The sequence below is a fragment of the Cryptomeria japonica genome, chromosome 6 (genome assembly GCF_030272615.1).
Source record: "Cryptomeria japonica chromosome 6, Sugi_1.0, whole genome shotgun sequence".
Classification (NCBI taxonomy): domain Eukaryota; kingdom Viridiplantae; phylum Streptophyta; class Pinopsida; order Cupressales; family Cupressaceae; genus Cryptomeria; species Cryptomeria japonica.
In genome coordinates, this window is record NC_081410.1 from 276,055,415 (window position 1) to 276,076,771 (window position 21,357).

At 39.7% G+C, this 21,357-nt stretch overlaps 1 protein-coding gene across 1 annotated transcript in view; it reads right to left on the minus strand.

The window, feature by feature from the left end:
* Positions 1-21,357, minus strand: part of LOC131062623 (uncharacterized) — a 94,517-nt gene that overhangs the window by 27,019 nt on the left and 46,141 nt on the right. The window contains exon 3 of the mRNA XM_057996329.2: positions 19,964-20,014. Within this exon, the coding sequence (XP_057852312.2) occupies positions 19,964-20,014 (51 nt within the window). The remainder of the gene's footprint in view (positions 1-19,963; positions 20,015-21,357) is intronic.

Sequence of the window (21,357 nt, forward strand, 5' to 3'; positions counted from 1 at the left end):
AGATTAAAAGTTTAATATTTAATAATTTAAATTAGAATAAATATAGATGTTTAATATAAATATAATAGTTTAATATTTAATATTTAATAATTTAAATTATAATAAATATAAATATTTAATAATATATGATTATTATACATGTTCAGGATGGATTATATTTATAGTATAATAAGTAATTATTAATATTATATTGTTAATTCAATTTAACATATATTAATATTATATAATATATAATGTTTTAATTTATATTTATTATTTCTTATCATATTATTAATAAATTAAATTATATAAAGTAATTATATTGTAATTACATTTTTTTAATTCTTGTTTTTAGGTTGTAAAAATGTATATATTTATTTTTATATGTTTTTTGTACCGCGTGTACCCAACCTCCAAAAATTGTCATATTATCATTAATAAAAAAAAAAATTGTCGTACCTCAACTGACAACTTAGTTTTATTTGCTTATAATATCTCTATACCATGGAAATACCCTTAGATACAAAAAAATTATTTTTTTATTGTTTTTGTTCAAATTTTTTACTTTTTATGTACATCAGGTTTTTTGCCGATTTTTTCCCAATTTTTTCAAAAAATCTTATACTTTTGGTTTGCCGATTAATTCCCAAACGATTAATGATTCTTTGCTTAAGCACAAATGGAAAACTGGACAATTGGGTTCCAACCTCGGACCAACAACCCAAGGCCAATCAACCAACACCAATGTCACAAGTACTCATAAAACCCAACATTTTAATTTAACACAATGACGGATTGAACCACAGGAGCCTGTGACTTAGCCAGTGAGACTTGCCACTGTGTGCTTCTCAAGTAGCCATGCCATGACAAATTCAGATAGGATCCAGCTCAGCCACAAACAAATGATGGCTCAAACCCAACTTTAACACAACACATTCTCCACAAGAAAAATCATAATCACATTCTTATCAAACAATTAGAACATGTTACTAAAGCATCCCCACAATCCACTTACAGGGAAAAGGAAAATGATCAACAACTAGTCAATAATCAAGACCAATAGTTGTCAGTAATCCAGAGCCAACTTCCTTCCAATTTCTTATGAATATCATAAGGCCTTGCAGCTATAGGAAACCTTAGTACAACCAGAATTGAAACTAAACATTCTCAATTTCTTAGAGAACAACACCTGTCATGGCCAAACAAGGAACAAGAAGCATTTATTCCTTACCCAATTCCATGGCTAACCCAAGTACAACAAAGTGTCAACCTTAGGTTCAACCATCTACCTGTATATGCAATCTATAGGACAAAGAACATGCATTGATAAAGACTTCACCCAATTTTCTCACTGTAACTCCAAAAATGTGCAATAATAGCTCTATCTTCATTCTCAGCTTCTTGTCCTGACAGGATTGGCAGTGGAAAAATTAACAAAGAGAATCTAATTTGACAGGAAACAAGATGAGATTGACCAAATATGACAGATAACTATGTATTACAAAGCTGCAACTTTAATAGAGGAATGAGTAAGCCAACTCAAGTATAAGAGAAACTAGTTGACACAGAAACCCTTGAACATCAAGCATTTTTTCGGTTTTCTTTGAATTATCTTTTTTAAGTCTGGGCCATAGGGGAAAGCCTAGCATTTACTAAAAAATATTGATTTAACAGGTATGTTTCCAAAAATGTCAACAAATCAGGGACACCTGGGTAACATTTCCAACCTGGGATCTGAAAATGCAGGGGACACATCCCCAGGGTATGTAGGTCACTTGTACAACAACTACAAATTAAAACACTAACATCGAGCAATTCTATTTCTGATGGTTGTTTATCAAAAACGATTCTTACAAGTGTTCAAGCAAGTCGATTTGTGGCAGTGTTAGCTGATTTCAATAGCTTGTATGATCCTTTTTAAATGAGGGAGCTCCTGCCTCTATGGCTAACAAAAAGGTACCTCGATGATATCCTCTCCTTTTCATGTTTCTCTTTGAGCATCAAACTTGTGTGGTAGAATTACTATATGACATAATCGTTGACAACCCCTGTTAACATTAATACATCCAAATAAGTTGTACCTTGCTTAAGCCCTTTTTCAATGGGCAGATCACTCCTTAATTGCAAGTGATTGGAACTATGATGGTGATTGTAATTTAATTATACTTGTAATAGTGATTTTGATTTCATCATAATGCTGCCCATGGCAACTATTATAATTCTATAATATATATTTTCTGTTTCATTGGTAACTTGTGGTGCTTATGACAAACCTGAAAACAAAAACAGGTTTACTTTCAGTTTATTTACTTTGCATGCTAAAAGAAGTCTCACTATTTCTAGGTGTCACTATATATTTTTGTTTTAAGGTTATTTATCATTAACTGCACTCTTCGAAAGATACTTTCCCCTATAAATTCAAATAATGATTTTACCTTAAATGTTGTTTTATTATCGATAATTTGGAAAAGGATGGCGTCGTGCGGGCGGGGCCTCGCGGGCGGCCGAGCTAGGGTTTCGATGCCCTAGCTCATGGGAGGCAGTGTTGCAGGTGCGGCGGGGGAGGGAACTACAGGGTGTTGGGGGAGAGTAATGGTAGACGGTGTTGGGTAGTGTTGACGTGTATTTTGTACACAATCATACACAGAATAAAATACCGACAGGCATCTTATCCTCTCTTGAGAAAATAGTCTCTAACTGCTGAAGATCTGCAAAAAGGATCAGTTAGATGGACTCCAAGGTTCTTTTAGTGGGGTCTCCACGTGTGGACAAGCTTTTTAGTGGTATGATGTGATTTGCTGTTTCCTTCAAGGTGTCTTACGGATTCAAAAGCTCGAAGATTTTACTAATCTAAAGGAACTTTAAAAAAATGAAAAAGATAGGGTTTAAGGAAGTCTAGTCTAACCCTATGAACGACTTAGCATGAATGAGATTTGGCAAGACTCAACTAACTTCAATTTTGCCATAAGGTAACAACTCAATTGAAATTAGTGCGATCTTCTAAGGTAATAATGGTATTCAATGCATCAAAGACCGAGGACACTACTATGAAAGTACATCTCCTAGATGCAAAAATGCTTGAAGGTTAAGGACTCAAAATGTTTTCCAGTCGACCACGCAAGGCGTTCCTACAATCAGCAAGAAGCTAGTGGTTTGGATTGTGAATCCTACCAAATATCAGACCTCACACTTAGCCTTTCAAATTAACAAACTACTTTGATTGAGCATGATTCAAGTACATCCAACAACCATGAAGATAACTTATGAAATTTGCAACAAAACACCATAACTTCAATATTTTATTGATTTCCAAGTCATCATATACAACAATTGCTTGAACTTCTCTCTTCAAGACTCAATCTTGCTACAAAATAAAATTGCTTATAACTCTAATCTCTCTATTTCACTCTTAACTCTATTCTCTATTTTTTCTATTGACTATTCTATTACAAATGAAATGGAAAATGGGGGGTATAAATAGCATCCCCAGTTACAATGAAAGGTCCAGATTGAAAGTAAATCAATGGACAAGATCATGACACCTAAACCCTAATTAGGGTTTGTTACAAATGACCTCCTTTTTACTGAACAATATTAAATACATAGCCAAATATTAAATTTGGCACAAAAATCTAGGAGGTATCAACCAATGAGAAATAAGATGTCATGTCATCTGTAACAACCTTTCATCTAGAATCTTATTCCCTTTCCAATTCTCTTTCTTAGCATATGCAATGAATTTTGTCACGATTCCTTCGATTTCTGTGCTTGGAATCTCGGGAAGATTCTTGATACTCTCTTCTAAGTGGATAACCTGATCAAATGCATCTAGAAGAGCTGTGTCCCAAGTGGGTTCAAGTTCCTTCGTTCTATCAATCAAGAGCATGGTAGCATACATCTGATCATATTGCTCATCCATAACATCTGCGTCCTTGCGAAAGATGATCTTGATTCTATCTTCAAATTCTTGTAAATCCACATCTGTCTCGACCTCGATCCTTCTGCCAAGAATGGTACGAAGTACCTCAAATACTCTGTCCTGGATCGGATTGATCACCTCCTCAACTTGACCACATCTAACACTGATGTCCTCAAAGAGAACACTCTTTATATGGAGTAAGGTTGACCACTGAAACAAACTGTGAGAATCACCTTCTAAGATCTTCTCTTGTGCTAGAATTCTTCTGGATGTATGTCTTATAACTTTCAAGACAGGAATGACAACGTCCTTGGTATGGGCAAATGCAGCTACTGTTGCCATCAATCTGTGAATAATCTCAAGAACTTGGATAGCCTGATGGGTGATCTTCGACATCCTTGTAACAAACTCAATGGCCACCGTGTGAGATCTATCCATCCAACTACATGTATGCTGGACCATATTCCTGAATCTTTCTGCTTCATTGATTGATTGAAGGGGCAATGCCTGCAATGGTGATCTAACTGGATCCTGACATCCCAAAGGTTCATTGATGTGACTGAAATATGTCCTCCATGCACCGACCTCTTTCTCAAGCTTTCTATTCTTTTCTACTTCTTCTCTAAACTTATCCTTCAATGCCTCAAATGTGTCGGTGGCATCATCTAAAGTCTGCTCTGCTGTGGATGGTCCTAACTCAATAGTCTGTATATGATAGTCCTCTGCTAGGATCTCACCCTCATATTTGTCTGCTGCCGGTGTAGCTATCTGCAGTTTTCTAGATCCAGTCTCATCTCGAATCATCTTGGACATCTTTGTAGCCTTCTTCTTCTCTGTTGTCATATGTGAGCGTCCAACAAGGCTCTCTAAATCAATTGCACTGTCCTCGTCCTCAATTACGATCACCTTAGTCAATCTTTCCTTCAACCAATCTGGGATATTTGATCTCGTCTCTTGAACTTGAATCTCTTTATGTACTATTTCTTCTTGTCTGGGAGGAGATGTTACTTCGTTATCATTATCTAAATCATAGTCTTGAAGAGATCCATCGGATGAAACATGCTGTGCCTGTTCCTCTTCCTGTCTATCATTCTGTACCATCGATTCCATGGACTCTTCCACTCGAATCGTTCTATCCTCTGGCCTGGAAGAAGTACCTGGTGTTTGATCTTTGTTAGCACCTTGCTTTTTCTTGGAAGGCTCTTTCTTTTCTGATCTTTCCTTTCTCTTTGAACCTCTCGAATGGAGATTGCCCTCACTGGCACATCGAAGGTTACCTTCACCTGAATTCCTAGGATTAGGATTGCCTTCACTAACACTGGCTCCACCTTCGGCTGGCTTTTCTTCCAAAGTAAAAGACATGGCTATGCCTTGTTCTCTCAACTTCTGATGTTGAACGTCTACCCATCTGCGAGTACAAGACAAGACTGGTGCCATCAATTCATCTAAATCCACGGCCTCGGGCTCATTCCAATTCAAACTTATTGTTTTGCTTTCTCTATCACATGAAGATTGGATGTGCCTGCCGTTGTCCTGAGCTTGGTCGACCACTCTGTAAATCTTACATTTCCTGATGAAATCCAAAGGCAATCTAGAATGTATCTTTCGTTTCACTTCGAGATCATCTAGGAGATTCATCATAAAATCTTCAATCTGGTACTCATGTCTAAATCTTCTACCGACTGTCTCCTCTAAATGTCCATGTGGATCAAAACTATTCCTCCAAGCAAAAGATGAAAAAGGATACAAGGCTAACTCCCTCTCTGCGTCATCCATGGCTGAGACATTGGGACATACCTCAACTGAATTACCCAAAATAATAGGTACCTGAACTCCATTCTGATGTCTGTGTCTGAATGCCTTCACATATGCTGCCAACTGCCTTGTTACTTCAAGTAACACAATTCTATCTGTAGGGTACCTCGGCAACATGTATGGAGGTAAAGGACATCCATACACTCTAATGTAAGTGAACTTGGGAAACTGAATGAACCAAGCACCGTACCTCTTGATTAACTCCTGGGCATCCTGAGATAATCTGTTGTGAATCCCTCCTTGCAACGTCCTTGTGATGTTCATCGTGAAAGTATCATTGATTAACTTGTAGTTCTTCCCTGGTGGATGATGCAAGTAGGCATAGGATTCACAAACTCTGACCTCGCCAGGTCCTCTTCCAATCACTCCTCTGTGAGGTAGTCCTGCGTACTCAACGCTCCTAATTAAGGCATAGATGACGTATGAACTCAAGTGGAAGGACTTAGTAGCCCTGAGTCTTCTCAACTGTACGTCTAAGCAATGGCTAATTATCCTAGCCCAATGTATTGTACCCTTTCCTTGAACAATCACCTGGATGAAATAAAACATCCATTTCTCAAAATAGAAGGCATGAGGTGCTCCTGTAACTCTGTTGAGCATGGTAATCAAATCTCTGTACTCCTCTTGGAAATCAATCCGGTGTGGTGTGTTCGGTACTTTGCTCAGACGGGGACGACTCTTAAGTAGCCAGTTCTTGTTGATTATGCTTAAGCAAGCATCTGGATCATCATCGTACACTGATCTGGCTCCTTCAATACTCTTGTATATCATGTCCCTGTGCTCTGGAAGATGGAAGGCTTCACTTATGGCTTCCTCTGAAAGGTACGCCAAAATGTTTCCCTCATTGGACACAATTGTCCTGGACTGTGGATTGTAATGACGGGCACACTCGATCATCAACTCGTGACACTGAATGGCTGGAGGAAAACCGGCCGCCTTAATGATGCCACTTTCTATTATTCTCCGGGCGACAGGTGATGGCTTGCCGATGTAAGGGACCTCTCGGAACTTCTTCGTGCTAAAGTTCCCCAAGTTTGTATCTCCAATGTTGCTCCACTTGGACACGATCTTGGTCTCCACTTCTTCGGTCTTCTGATCTTCTTTCATGAGAGCCGAGCGACTGGTGGATGCTCCCGCCTTTGGGGTCGCCATACCTACACAACATTTCATTATAAGAAATAGATTTTGCAATACATAACGTAGATAAGAGAGATAAATTTTAGGAAACCTTATGATAAGTCTCTAGAGTTATCATTTCCTAAAATACAACGATTGAGCCAAAAGAAATTCAAGACTCAAAAATTTCAAAATTTTGAAATATGACGATAAATGAATAAAGCAATAACAATAAAATCGCCATACCTCGATAGAGAGCTAACTCTAGAATGCAAAAACAAAATTTGCCTAGGCAAAATTGAGGTATAAAGATAGTCTTCAATATGATCTCCTCAAAATTGACTTCGCCACCTCTGGAGAGAATGTGATCTTCACTTATCGCCTTGGACGTGGTCTCAAATGGATTTTCAAGTTCGCAACACCTTGGGAATGTCTACGCCACCTTTGGTTTGCAATCGCACCACCTTTGAATGTCTAAGTGCGCCACCCTTGGATGAATGAAACTCGCACCACCCTTGAACACACTTCGCACTATATTCGCCTCCTTAATTCGCATGTAGAGAAGGTAAAATAATGATGTAGAAATGATAACTTTTACCCCTCTTATATAGCGCTTGCATCCTTTACCCCTTAGGCCGACTTAATAAAAATAAAACCATTTTTTGAATGATTTTTAAATGATTTGCAATGAAATAATAAGGCCGACCTCCACATATGAGCGATTGAAATCGATTTTTTATTAATTAAATAATTATTTATTAATGCCTTGCGTTTTTTAAATTGAGGATTTCGATTTTAAATAAAGGCAAAAATAATTAATAAGTGTTTAACGCCATATTAAATGCCAATAAAAAACAAGATTTTCAATTTTTAAATCGATTAAGCATTTAATGAAATTCGAATTGTTTAATTTGGCGCCACAAAATATGAAAATAAAGGGACATACCTCATCGCTCTGGTCCCTTGAAGAGGGACAGGAGCGATCCATGATTCTTGGCATGATTCTTGCGTTTTCAACATTCAATCCCTTCATTTCCACGTCCCAAATCGATCATCTGGTGGTCCTTCTAACTTGGATCTCTTTTCTTGTGCGAGCAAATGCATCCCATGACCATTATCGCCCTGGTCCCTTGGAGAGGGACAGGAGCGATCCCCATGTTTTTGCTTGAAATTCTTCATTTTGGTACGATCCTTTCCTTGTATTATCTTCCAGATGCCAATTAAAATCCTGTGCGTCCTTGTCTTAACGTGACTTTCAAAGAATGTCATGTGTTTTATCTAACATCGCCCTTTGTCCCTTGGAGAGGGACAGGAGCGATCTCCATGTCTTTATGTTCATCTTGTATCTTTGACCTTTGAACTTATCAATACTTGTGTCCTTTGCGCACGTCTCACTCGCTTTTGCAAGGTACCTTCGATGTTATAAGGATCATCGCCCTTGTCCCTTGGAGAGGGACAGGAGCGATCCACATTTCTCCTTGGTCTTGGCGATTTTAAAACTTCGATCTCCTTTGCAATGTCTTTCAAACGTCGTCCTTCGCATTTCCTATCCTCATTTCGCCTTGATCTTTGAAGGAACGTGAGTGTTTTGATAGGATCGCCTTGGTCCTTGTCCAAAGGACAGGAGCGATCTTGATTTTTTTACGTTCAATATGCATTTTTGACCTTCGATCCTTCATTGTGATGTTTTCCAAACGCCGTCCCTTGTCTTGCTTAACCTCGCCTTGGTTCGATTTTGGAGGAATATGAGCGCTTTTGATAGGATCGCCCTGGTCCTTGTCCAAAGGACAGGAGCGATGTGAGGCCTTTACACCATTTGGCGATGTTTGGACGTTCAAAACTCTTGTCTATCACCTTGTTATCATACCATGGACCCTCCAGAACATTGCAATATATTGTCCTTACGTGGATTTTGCATGAATTGATCAATACATCTAATATCGCTCTGGTCCCTTCCTGAGGGACAGGAGCGAAGTTCATCATTATGAGCTTGTTCTTGTTTATACCAACTTGCAATTATCTTCATTGCGTGGAATGATGTCCTTTGGACCTTCTTGGTTGCTCGAAACTTGTTTGCCTTTTGAAATCAACGATATTATGTAGATATCGCTCTAGTCCTCTCCCAAAGGACAGGAGCGATCTGGGTCTTAGAGCGCAAATCCTTCCATGTGATGACCTTTGCAACATTGCGCTTGATGGAAATGCCTTGAGATGTCTTCGCCACCCTTCGTCTTGACTTGGATCGGCCTTGAACCTTGGAGGGACGACCTTGAACTTTGAAGGGACGTATCATCACCATTGTATCGCCCTGGTCCCTTGGAGAGGGACAGGAGCGATCCTCCCTTTGTGGCCTTTATCTTACTTTGCCAGGTTCCAAGTTTATATTCAACGGAGTCGTCCTTCCTCACTCTATCCACCCATGCCTTTACATTATTTGTAACTTTGCAAGAAAAGCAATTATATCAAAAATCGCTCTGGTCCCTTCCTGAAGGACAGGAGCGAACTAGGCATTTAGCACGGGTATGGACGTCCAAAAAATCTTCAAATTATATTCAATGCGTTCATCTCATGTTCTCCTTCGTTTTTGAATGTAAACTTGCCTTGACCCTTGTCTGGATTTTGCAAAATGGAGGAAATCGCTCTGGTCCCTAGGAGAGGGACGAGAGCTACAAGGTACCTCGCCCTGGTCCCTTGGAGAGGGACAGGAGCGATTTAGTCAATATAGGTCATTTTCCTTCGTTTTTTGCATCTCAAATTATATTCATTTGGCAAAGTATCTTCCTTCGGACGTCCTCAAATCATTAAGTTTTCAAAATCTTGCAAGGACAAGGCGAAATTTGAATTGTAGCTCCGGTCCTTCACTGAGGGACAGGGGCGATTTTCTTCCTGGAGGCCTTTCTGTGCTCATGAAAATCTTCAATTTATATTCAATGGAAAGATCTTGTCGTTCTCTATCACTTCAAACGTAAAATTTGTCTGGACTCTGCAAGGATGATGAGATATTTGAAATTGAGCTCCCGTCCTTCACTGAGGGACAGGAGCGATTTTGCTCCTACAGGCCAAAATAACAAGATTTTTCACATTTTAACACTTCACGAGGCGAAAACAAATCAATTCCAATGCCCAGGATCAAACTTCAAAAAAGTCAAAATTTGGTCAAAATATTCAGTCAGACAAAAATTCATATTGACGGTCATCATTTAGACAAGTTTAAGCTCTGCATGAACATTCCAATTGAAAATTAGACCATTTTGGCGAATTCATTGCATTCAAAATTTGCATTCTAGAAAAGAAGCTCAAAAGCTCTCAAAAATGACTGGATTTTGGCTTGAAAAGGCAAAATTTAAAACCCTAAGGCTTGGCCCTAAATCCAGACAACTAACTGACTAACAAAACCCTAAAACGAAAGCGAAAACGAGCGAAAAAACAAGCAAAAAGAGGGGGTCCCCATTTGCGATGGGGCGATGTGTGAAATGGTCACAACAGGTAGGGATCGGTCGTGGGTGTGGGGGGAGAAGCGGTGGTCGTCAAGTGGGGTTTAGGCTGCGCGGGGGTGGGGTTCCGGTTTACTGTGGCCCGAGGTTTTCCCATGGGTCAGGGGGATACGGCTGGCCCCTTCCTTCGGTGATGCTTGGGAGGGGTGGTGACTTGGGTGCCGAGCCTTCTTGAGTGGCCCTTTGGGGTGTGGGTCCTTGGCACTCTTGTTTAATTTTTTATTTTTATTTTTTTTGCGCTCCGATGTCGAGTATTGGTGGTGAGGCCTCGCAGGTTGCTCCCGCCATGGATTTCCGTGCTGCGGTGGGCTCAAACCCCCACTTCAGAGTATGAAGACTTTTAACAATAATCTTTTCTCATCAAAATCGAGGTCTGGGAGTGCTGGTAGCTCTCTCGCATTATGAAGATTAATGGTTGTCTGGAGAGATGCAGTGAGAGGCCGAAGCTAGTTATTCCTCCTAAGATGATAGCTAAAGACGTTGAATATTTTTCAAAACACTCGCTATACTGCAAGTTTTTGGGAATGAGGGTTTCCTTGCAATTTTTGGAAAACTGGGCGCAGAGGACTTGGGCACCGGAAGGGGAAATGGAGATTATGCTGTTGGCAAATAACTACTTCATGGTTACTTTCAATTGCATGGAGGATCGCAATAGGGTCTTTGAAGGAGGCCCGTATTTTTACAACCAGGTGGTATTGTTCATCAAACCTTGGCATGCGAGGTTTAATCCTTCGGAGGAACTCCCAAATAGGGTTCCAGTTTGGGTTCGGTTACCACGTTTTCCAATGGAATGTTGTCGGGAGGATGTGCTACGGATGCTTGCCGCACTGCTTGGGAGGCCAGTGGGTTCTTCAACGCAAACCCTAGGGAGAAAGGTAATGACCTTTGCGCGTATCTGTGTCGAAATTGATCTTAGTAAACCTCTGCCAGATGCTATAGCTATGTGTGTGTGTTCTTACTCATGGGTTCAGCAGTTAGATTATGAGACTTTACCTTTTCGTTGTCGTCTGTGTCATGAGTATGGCCATTTACAGCGTAAGTGCCCTAGATATAAACCGGTGGTGCGCCAACCTCAACAGCCGGCCCAGAGCCAAGATAGTGTTGATAAAGGAAAAGTGGCTATGTCAGTCGAGGTAGTGGGTGATGATGGTTTTGTCTCACTTAAGACAAGGAATAGGAATCGACGACAAAAGAGGTCCTTACAAGAGAGACAGAAGGAGGATACCTTTAACAGATTTGAGGCCTTGGATGACCTTAGCCAACAGGAAGTGAATCCGGGGTTACCCCCTTTGGATCAAGGTGCTTCAGGGGGGGTCCAGAAAGAGGTATTGAGGACTTTACCCAGGCCCTACAAGTGGTTGGAAGCCAACAAATGGAGATGGATCAAACAGTAGGGGTCCAGTTGGGACTCACTCCTAGTTCGGAGGTGAATTTGGTTGGGGGGAGGGTTCTCCGATAGCTCAGAAATTGGAACCAGCTGAGGCTAAAAGTAATAAGTCCTTCGTTCACTTGGGTCTGCATCAGAAAGATATTAAGAAAAGTGCTACGGAGAAGAACTCAAAGGTTGGCAGAAAGAAAGATTTGGATAAAATCAAATTGATGGGAGAGAATTTGGTTGAGTCAGGGTCAGTAAAGACTCTGGGTTCTCACTTTTCCAATCCTCCAAAATGATTGTGCTTTCATGGAATGTGAGGGGCTTGAATAGCGGCCCTAGACAAAAAGTTGTTCGAGAATTGATTAGGAATCATTCACCTGATGTCCTATTCTTGCAAGAAACTAAACTCTCGGTGGAAAGTATGATGGGTCTGGTGTCGAAGCTCTGGAGGTGAGGCGAGTGTCAGTTCCTCTGGAGGGGTGGCCTGTCTTTGGAACCCTGTAAGGATTCGCCCTGTTTAGTGGGTGGCTTCCAGATCCTCATTATCCGGGGTTGCCTCCAGTCTTGAGACCGGGGATCTTATCTTGTTTACTAATATCTATGCCCCGACCGATTTTCAGGGCAAGCAAAACTTATGGTCTCACATTTCTTGTATGCGAAGGCTGGTCCCTTTTCATCCTTGGATTATGGCGGGAGATTGCAATGCTATCCTTGAGTTGAGTGAGAAGAAGGGAGGTGTCATGCGGTTGGAACCACCTTCTTTCCTTTTTCGGGATAGTATATCTTCGCTGCATCTTGTTGACATTAAGCCTGGTAATGGTTTGTTCACTTGGAACAATAGGAGTGGGGGAGTATTGGATTGCAAAGCGGCTAGATCGATTTCTGGTTTCCAGTTTTTGGGATGGTGGGGGGTGGTCCACAAGTTCTGAGATTCTTGACTGGAGAGGGTCAGATCACTGGCCTATCAAGCTGGTTTCTTCTTCTGCCTGGGTTGCTCGCTCTCCTTCCTTCAAATTCCAACTTATGTGGCTTCGGGACCCTGCTTTGCAGACTCTTGTTGAGCAGTGGTGGATGAAGGGGAGGCCAACCTTTGGCACAGCTATGTACACTTTTGCCAAGCAGCTGCAGTTTGTTAAGTTTCAGCTTAAACAATGGAACCGGCAGGGTTTCGGGAACATTTTTCACGCTAAGAAAGCTGCCCAAATAGTGTTGAATGGCATCACCAGTGAAATCAGAGAGCATGGTTTGTCTGAAGTCTTGCTTAGGGAGGAGGACAGGGTTGTCAAGGCTTTAGAGGAATGGGAGCTCAGGGAAGAAATATACTGGAAACAGAGAGCCCGTATTGATTGGCTTCAAGCGGGCGATAAGAACACTGCATTCTTTTTCAACTCTGTGAAAGAAAGAAGGCATGGAAATTCCATTCCTACTCTAGTCAATGATAGAGGTGAGATGTTATTATCCTTGTAGGAGATCTCTAGGGAGGCCTTACAGTATTTCTGATCCCTCTTCAGTGAGGATCCTCAAGGGGAAGTGGTGGAGGAGAATCAAGTTCTCGCTTGCATTCCTCCTCTTGTTACTGGGGAGATGAATGAGCAGCTTATGGGTCCTATTTTGCTGGAAGAACTCGAGAGGATTGTTTTTCACATGAGGAAAGGAAAAGCTCCTGGCCCGGATGGGTTCCCGGTTGAATTCTTTCAAGAGTTCTGGGATATCATCAAACTGGACTTACTGGAAGTAGTCCAAGAGTCCCAGAGGAATAAACAGATGCTTTGGGCCCTGAATGCGACATTCATTGCGCTAATCCCCAAGTGTGATGGGGCCGATAGGTTAGGCCAGTTCCGCCCTATCTCTCTCTGCAATGTGATTTATAAGATCATCTCTAAGCTGATAGCGGATAGGTTGAAGAAGTGTCTAGGGGATGTTATCTCGAAGGAGCAGAGCGGGTTTGTGGAAGGGCGCCAAATTCTGGATGGTGTGGTCATTGCTACGGAGACCATTCATTCTATGGCAACCTCCAAGGAAAAAGCTATGTTTATCAAATTGGACATGGCTAAGGCTTACGATAGAGTTCGTTGGTCCTTCCTCCAGAAGATCCTCAGGGCTTTTGGCTTTGTTGAGGAATGGATCCAATGGGTTATGAGTTGTGTTACGTCCAATTCTTTCTCAATGCTAATCAATGGTGATCATACTGAACAATTTGGTGCGTCTAGGGGTCTTCGCCAGGGGGACCCCCTTTCCCCTTACTTATTCATTCTCCTAGCGGAGGGTCTAGGGAGGCTGATCAAGCATAAAGTGGGTCTGGGTAGTATTCAGGGTTGGAGTTGGGGTAATGACTTGCAGCCACAGTCTCATTTGCAGTTTGTTGATGACACGGCCCTAATGGAACTTGCTCGGATCAGAGAAGCTACTAATCTGCGTAAGGTTTTGGATGTTTATCTAGTGGCCTTGGGCCTATTGATCAATGAGGATAAATCTTCTATCCTTTTCTTCAACACTCCTAGACCTATTCAAAGGAGGATTGCCCTTATCTTGAGATTCCAGGTTGGCTCTTTGCCCTTGACTTATTTGGGTATTCCTATTTCTCCTGGTAACCCTCCTCGAGAGTCATGGCAGGGTATCTTGGATAAATTTCGCTCGAAGGTTGATCACTGGACTCACAGATGGTTATCATTTGTTGGGAGGGTTCAACTGATTCGATCGGTGGTTCAAGCTCTTCCGATTTATTGATGTATGCTTCAAGTGGCTCCTAAGTGATTCTTGAGGGGTTTGGACTCTTTGGCAAGGCAATTCTTATGGGCAGGCAATCTATCCTCTTCCAAATGGAGACTTGTCAATCGGGACTTGGTGTGTAGCCCGAAGCAGATGGGGGGGCTTGGTTTAAGGCAGGCTATTTTATTCGGGGAGGCTTTGGCGGCTAAACTGTACTAGAGGTGGTGTGTCGAGCACGATCGAGGCTGAGCTAATATTTTGGCCTACAAATATATGCAGAGGATCCCAGTGTAGGAGGTTCCAAGATATCCGCTTGAGGGAAAAGGCTCAACGATTTGGTATACTCTGAAGAAGGGGGCTTCTCTCATTAAGGAAGGACTCTTTTGGATCTGTAGGAGGGGGAACGAGGTTCTTTTCTGGAACGACTCTTGGGATGGTTACCCCCCCATCCTTGATCAGTTTCCTAATCTTGGGAACCTTAGCCAAAGGTTTTTGGAGGCAGGATGGTCAAGGGTGAGTGAGTTCAAGGTTGCTTATAGGTGTGGGCGGCTGTAGTTGGAGAGCTGGAAGGCTCCTAATGAATGGCCGGTTGCTGGGATGGAGGAAGAGTGTGCTGAGTTGCATGGCATTCTGGCAAGTAGACACTGTAGTGCCCTCAAGGGTAGGGATGGACTTGCCTGGGCTCCGAATCCTAAGGGTTTCTTTACTATTGCTAGTGGATACCGGGAACTGTTGAACCGTAGATCAGAGGGAAGAGAGGTGCACTGGTGGAAACAGGTTTGGAATAATCTTTCTTGGCCGAAGTGCAACTGCTTTGCTTGGACTCTGGCCTTGAATAGATGCCTAACTTGGGACAATATTCGCAAGCGGGGATTCTTGGGGCCTTCTATTCGTGCTCTGTGAGGTTATGGGGAGGAAGATTCCTCTCATCTGTTCTTCAGATGCCCCTTCTCTATGCTTATTTGGCATTACTGGTGGGGGGTGTGGAAGCGTCCTTGTGTCCACGTTGATTCTCCGGTGGAGTTTTGGAGCAGTTTGGGCAGACCTCCTATTTTGTCCTCCTTCCTTCAGGTTGTCTGGTATATTGGGCCCATTTTCATACTTTGGCAGATCTCGCTTGAGAGGAATAGGAGGATGTTTCGTGAGGCCAGACTGTTAGTGCAGCAAGTGTGGAATAGAATCATGGTTATGATTCAAGAGACGGTGGAAGCTAAATGTGAGGTGAATTTTCCCCTAGATAGAGATGAGGCGGATATTGTGAGTAGGTTTGGCTGGTAGGAGTTGTCTCCCGCTTCCGCTTGTGTCAGGAGAGGTAGACGGGCTTTGGAGAAGGTCCAAAGGGTGGGAAAGTGGAGACCCCCTCAGAATGAGTTTGTCAAGATTAACACCGATGGCTCCTCCAGGGGCAACCCAGGCCCTGCAGGGGTTGGTGGTGTTGGTAGGAATTGTATGGGGGAGGTGGTTTTCTTCTTTTCGGTGCATAAAGGGAGGCAATCTAATAATTTTATGGAGGGACTTGCTATTCTCTATGCCCTAGAGCGGGCTTGGGAGTTGGGTCGAAGGAAGGTTATCTGTGAATCGGATTCACAAATTATTGTTAATTTGTTGACAGAGCAGAAGGTGAGTGGGATTCATTGGCAGCTGGCACGGATTGTTCATCAAATTCTTCAAATTAGTTCTTTAATGGAGCAGGTGTCTTTCATCCACATTCCTCGTGAATGGAATAGAGTAGTTGATTGTTTGGCTAAGTGGGCCTCGGAACATAACAGTGATTGGAAAATTGAAGGTTGGGAGCATCTCTCCTCGGATTACTGTCAGGTCTTGCAGAAGATTTTTGCTGAGAACATGGATAGCTATGATGTTGGCTGATCTTGGACCGGGTTTGAGGCTCTTTTTTGGGGCCTTGGGGCTCTAGTCCTCCTTGTAATTTTTGTGTCTGATTTTCAATAAAGTTTTTACCCCTTTTATTCAAAAAAAAATGTTGTGTTATTATCTGTTGTACTGCAAGGTACACATTAAAATGTTAAGACTGAGCAACTCTATTTCTGTTGTTTTTCTTAGAAAAATGATTCTTAAGAGCAAAGATGAAAAACTCTTAATCGGCAATAAATCTTTTGGCCCAAATTTTTTTCTAAATTGGGACTACATGAAAAATCGGGAAAAAATCGGCAATAAATCGGCAAATTTATCGAACATTTGAAAATATATAATTTCTTAAAATATTCTTAAAAAAACACACATATACACTAAATTTATAGAACATAATAACATATTACTTCCATCGTATATAAATCATAGTTTGAGTCAAATACATATAATATACCTATCATAATATATTTATTAAATAATAATTAAATATAATATATTTACTTTATTTTTATTAAATTATAATATATTTAATTTATTTTCAAATCAAGATTTAAATTTGATAGTTATTCATATAATAACAATTAAATATAATATATTTACCTTATTTTTATTAAAAAACCATCAAACACGGACACTATTTAGAGCAATAGAATAAAGAAACCCGGATATGAGAGTTCCAAGTAAAAAAAAAACCCAAACATCCTTCGATCAGACGTGATTCTGATTTTTGAATACCCAAAAACACCCATCGATAGCAAATGATCCCGTCAAATCCTCCACTAAATCCATCGACTGCCATGCTTAGAAAAAACAAAAACGTTTTTGGTGCATTAAAAATTAAATATGAACATCGCCTAAATCGTTTTCGGGCATTAAAAAAAAAATACGAAATCGTGTTTTAGGGTTGCATCTCATAAAACACATCGCCTTTTTTTCCGCGATTTTTGGCCCAATTGTGCGCGATTTTTTCTGTTCAAACATTGCGATTTTTTGAAAGATTAAATCCGCTGCAGAAAAAACTCCAGAGAAAGCAGTCTTAACTGATTTTACTAGCTTGTATGATCCATTTTAAATCAGGGAGCCCATGCCTCTGTATATAGCAAAAACTCAGGTCCATAATATCCTCTCTACTCTCTACTCGTACAACCTGAGTTGGCCTAGTGGTGGAGAAGTTGTGCACCTGAAAGAGAGGTCGCAAGTTCAAATCCCACAAGGGGGTAGGGTATGTACGCAATTCGGCTTTGGCCCATTACCTATTAAAATATATATATATATATATATATATCCTCTCTACTCCTTCCAGGTTCTATCTATACAGGCAACTTGTGTGGTAGAATTAGTATGTGCCTTGATAGTTGACAAGGCCTCTTGGAATAAATACATCTATATATATATATATATATATATCCTCTCTACTCCTTTCCAGGTTCTATCTATACAGGCAACTTGTGTGGTAGAATTAGTATGTGCCTTGATAGTTGACAAGGCCTCTTGGAATAAATACATCCAAATCAGTTGTACCTTGCTGAAGCGCTATTTGATGGGCAGATCAGTCCTTAATTGTAATTGTAATCGGCATTGTAACTATGATGGTGATTGCAATTGTAATTGTAAATGTAATTGTAATCGTAATTGTAATCAGGATTGTAACAGTTATTTTGATTTAACAATAATTCTGCCCCATGGTAACTATTATACCAACTATAAAATATATTTACTTTGTCATTGACAACTTGTGGTACTTACAACAGACTCAATTAAATTAGCAATCATCCTACACTTGTAAACCCTATATGTGGAAAATGAACCATTTATGAGGAACAATGGCAAGCGTTTTTTGGATGGTCTGATGCTATCTAGAATTGAAGCATCATGCCAATTGGTCCATGGGATTTAAAGTGAAGTTAAATTGAGCCCAAATGGATTTGATAACCAGGGTAATAAATTAATCCTCGGGGACTAACTAGACAGGTACAATGAAAGTTCAGACTGACAATGTAGCATGTTATTATCCCCCACCTCACCTTCCTAGGGTCCTAAACATCTAAAAGTCTCTTAAGTTCATCCCTTACTCATTGTATACAAAAAACTATGTTGACAAGTTGTGATACACCAATTGTTATCTAGAGATGGAATTTTTTTTATAAATGGAGTTTGTTTTCAGAGCTTCGGTAGTTAACAGTTGAGTAAAGTGAGTCTTGTATATCCATTTAAAGCAAAGAAAGGTGTTAATTAATAGAATTCTTGTTAACGATCATAAGATACATGTTTGTAATGCCCATTATGGTATTTGAAATTAACATCTTCCAGTAGTTACATATGCCTCCTAAGTGCATCATGAAATCTTTGATATGATTTATAGCATAATTGAGGTGTTTTCTTTAGCCTGATAGTATTAGGTTTTAGCTATTTTAAAAATTTAAGATTTGATGGATGGAGGAAACCTACATGGACTTATAGTTAGTGTTTGTAATGCCTACAGAACCAACAAGGAAATTGACCCCCATTGATTCATGAATTTTGGATTGACAACAAAACACATTTTGCAAATCTTTTCAATTCAATTACTAGGGTTGTTACAGCACAGTTGCATCCGATTCAAGCTAAAGGACTAATAAGCCACTGAAAGAGATTTCCTGTCCTTATAACCCAAGCAGCCACAAGAACTATTTGAACAGTGAGGTTTCAACATATAGGTCTGTCAGGAAACAATTGATTTGCACCAATGTAATTACATAGTAAAGACAATGTATCTAATTAAAATGGTAAGAATCTTGACACCTACCTACGAAATAAATTATGAGTAAAACCACTTTACTCACAACCAAATGAAGGCGGGTTCATTCTGTAAATTGAAAATGTATAGATAAGAAGGAAGCACTGATGTGATAGAAAGGTCCAGAGATTTCACTTCAACTCAGATAATCTAGTGGATATGTATGATGAAGATCATGCAATGAAGCAAATGACGTTTAAGACACAGTGTCATTTTTTCACTAATAAATAAAAGATGCTGGCATAACATACTAAAGACATTGGACAAATTTGTATTTAAAAAGCAGTGAACAGATCTATTTAACATCCCTATAAGACTAAAAAAAAATCTTGATTCATGCTCAATCAAAGTGTTATTTATTGACAGAGAAAATAAGAATCCTTCCAAGCCACCTAAGCATTTTGTTTAGGTGTTTTAATTCATGACAAAAATTAGTTGAAATGATGAAGTGCTTGAACAGAACAAAACAACTTAAGCAAAAAAGTGAATTAAGGTAACAATGATCTCTTATCCCAGCAGCGGGCATACATTTCATGTGTTCAAATTAGTCATTATCTCTGAATTATTGGAATGGATAAATCAAGTTTTCAAACGATAAAGCTTTTTTACAATTTCAAAAAGTACTTATTTAATGATTTGCATGTAACCGATTGATTAGATGGTAACAAAAAGTGACAATAAGCAAGTTGCGTTTCCAAACTAATTTTAAAATTCTTGAAATATAGATATGAAGACAATTTTCCTTAAAAAAACATCATAAGAAAATTCAAAGTATCTAAATAAAGACCTGCAAATGAAAGGATAGGAAATTTTGTGTAAGAAAATAAGGAGAAATATGTGACAAATTAAGACTAACACATGATTTACAAAAATTAGTGAACTCTTCAACATAAGATATAACTCAGATATACCTCTGCTTGGCGACCAGCATGTAATCGAACACCAAATGCATCATACATAACCTACACATTTGAAATTTAATTAGTTAATGTTTTCCATACATCCCACCTAATTTTCACGAAGAAATATGATATGGAAATCCGTCCAAATTGCAACTGACTGAAAACATAGACATCTCAACCAAAGGAAATACCATAATCTGAAGTTAATTCATTGATAGATAGAACATAATGAATGAAGATCTAAGGAATAAGACATGAGTGATGATTTGATTATGCTATAGGGACAAGAACTAGGAAAAGAAGAAAAAAAATTCACTATATATTTCCCAGTTGCCTGCTCCAGTATTTAATCAATTACATCATAACAACACTCAGAAGAGGCAACCCATCAAAGAGAAATATGAGTTATAAAGATGAGGTGAAAGCCAAAGTAGTAAATGTCATTGATGATTTTCATCTTCAAAATTTGCATAAATGCCAAGCAAGATCCTCCACATTCCACACTCTATGAAGATGTTCCTAATACTTATAAGTTGGAGGGAAAACCTATGAGCACATGCTTGAGCCATCTTAGATCTCACCTATCTCACCTCCATTCCACATCCACTGTCTGCGACATTCATTGTGGCCAAACAAAACTCTCTTCATTCTCTATCTCACATTTTTCTAGCCCTTGAAGTTTGGTTTAAGAGAAACTATCATCTTGGATGTGTGCTTAAAAAATTTTGATAGGATACAACTGCAAGACAGGTTTAATCATTACCTTGATAACCTTGAACTCTGCCTACCAACCATCAAAGTTCAAACAACTTCTATGAACCAGTTACAGTCTTACCCACAGGAGTTGAGGCTACTTGTGGATAACCTATTGTGAGACCAAAACATACATAACACATTATTAATCCATTAACTCCATGGGTATTCCATAAGTAGCTCTATCAACATAGATTTCTTTCCATAACTTTGTTGTCCACAAGTTTTGTGAATATTTGAAAAACTTTACAGGCTACAAAACTAAGATGTAAGTAAAGAAAATATGGTTGACTAGCGCCTTAGAATCCTGATCCAAATGTTAACATGCCCACATCCATACATACATCAATTCATACTCCAAACATGGTACTGCACATTTAAAATTCACAAAATCATGGTCAAACGAGAGTATACTTATGATGGGATTGATTCCAAAAAACATTAACTATGCTTGTCAATAACTGATCATCCTTAGACACAGCTGCATCATATCTACCTGTGTTGTGGATTGTTTGCAAACTTGCAGGATATAGCATAAGTGAAAGAAAGATTGCCTGTAAAAGTATATCAACACAAATATTTATATATTTTACATTATAGAAACTCAATGTGGGAAGAAAACTCTATCAAATAATCAACTATCATCAAAC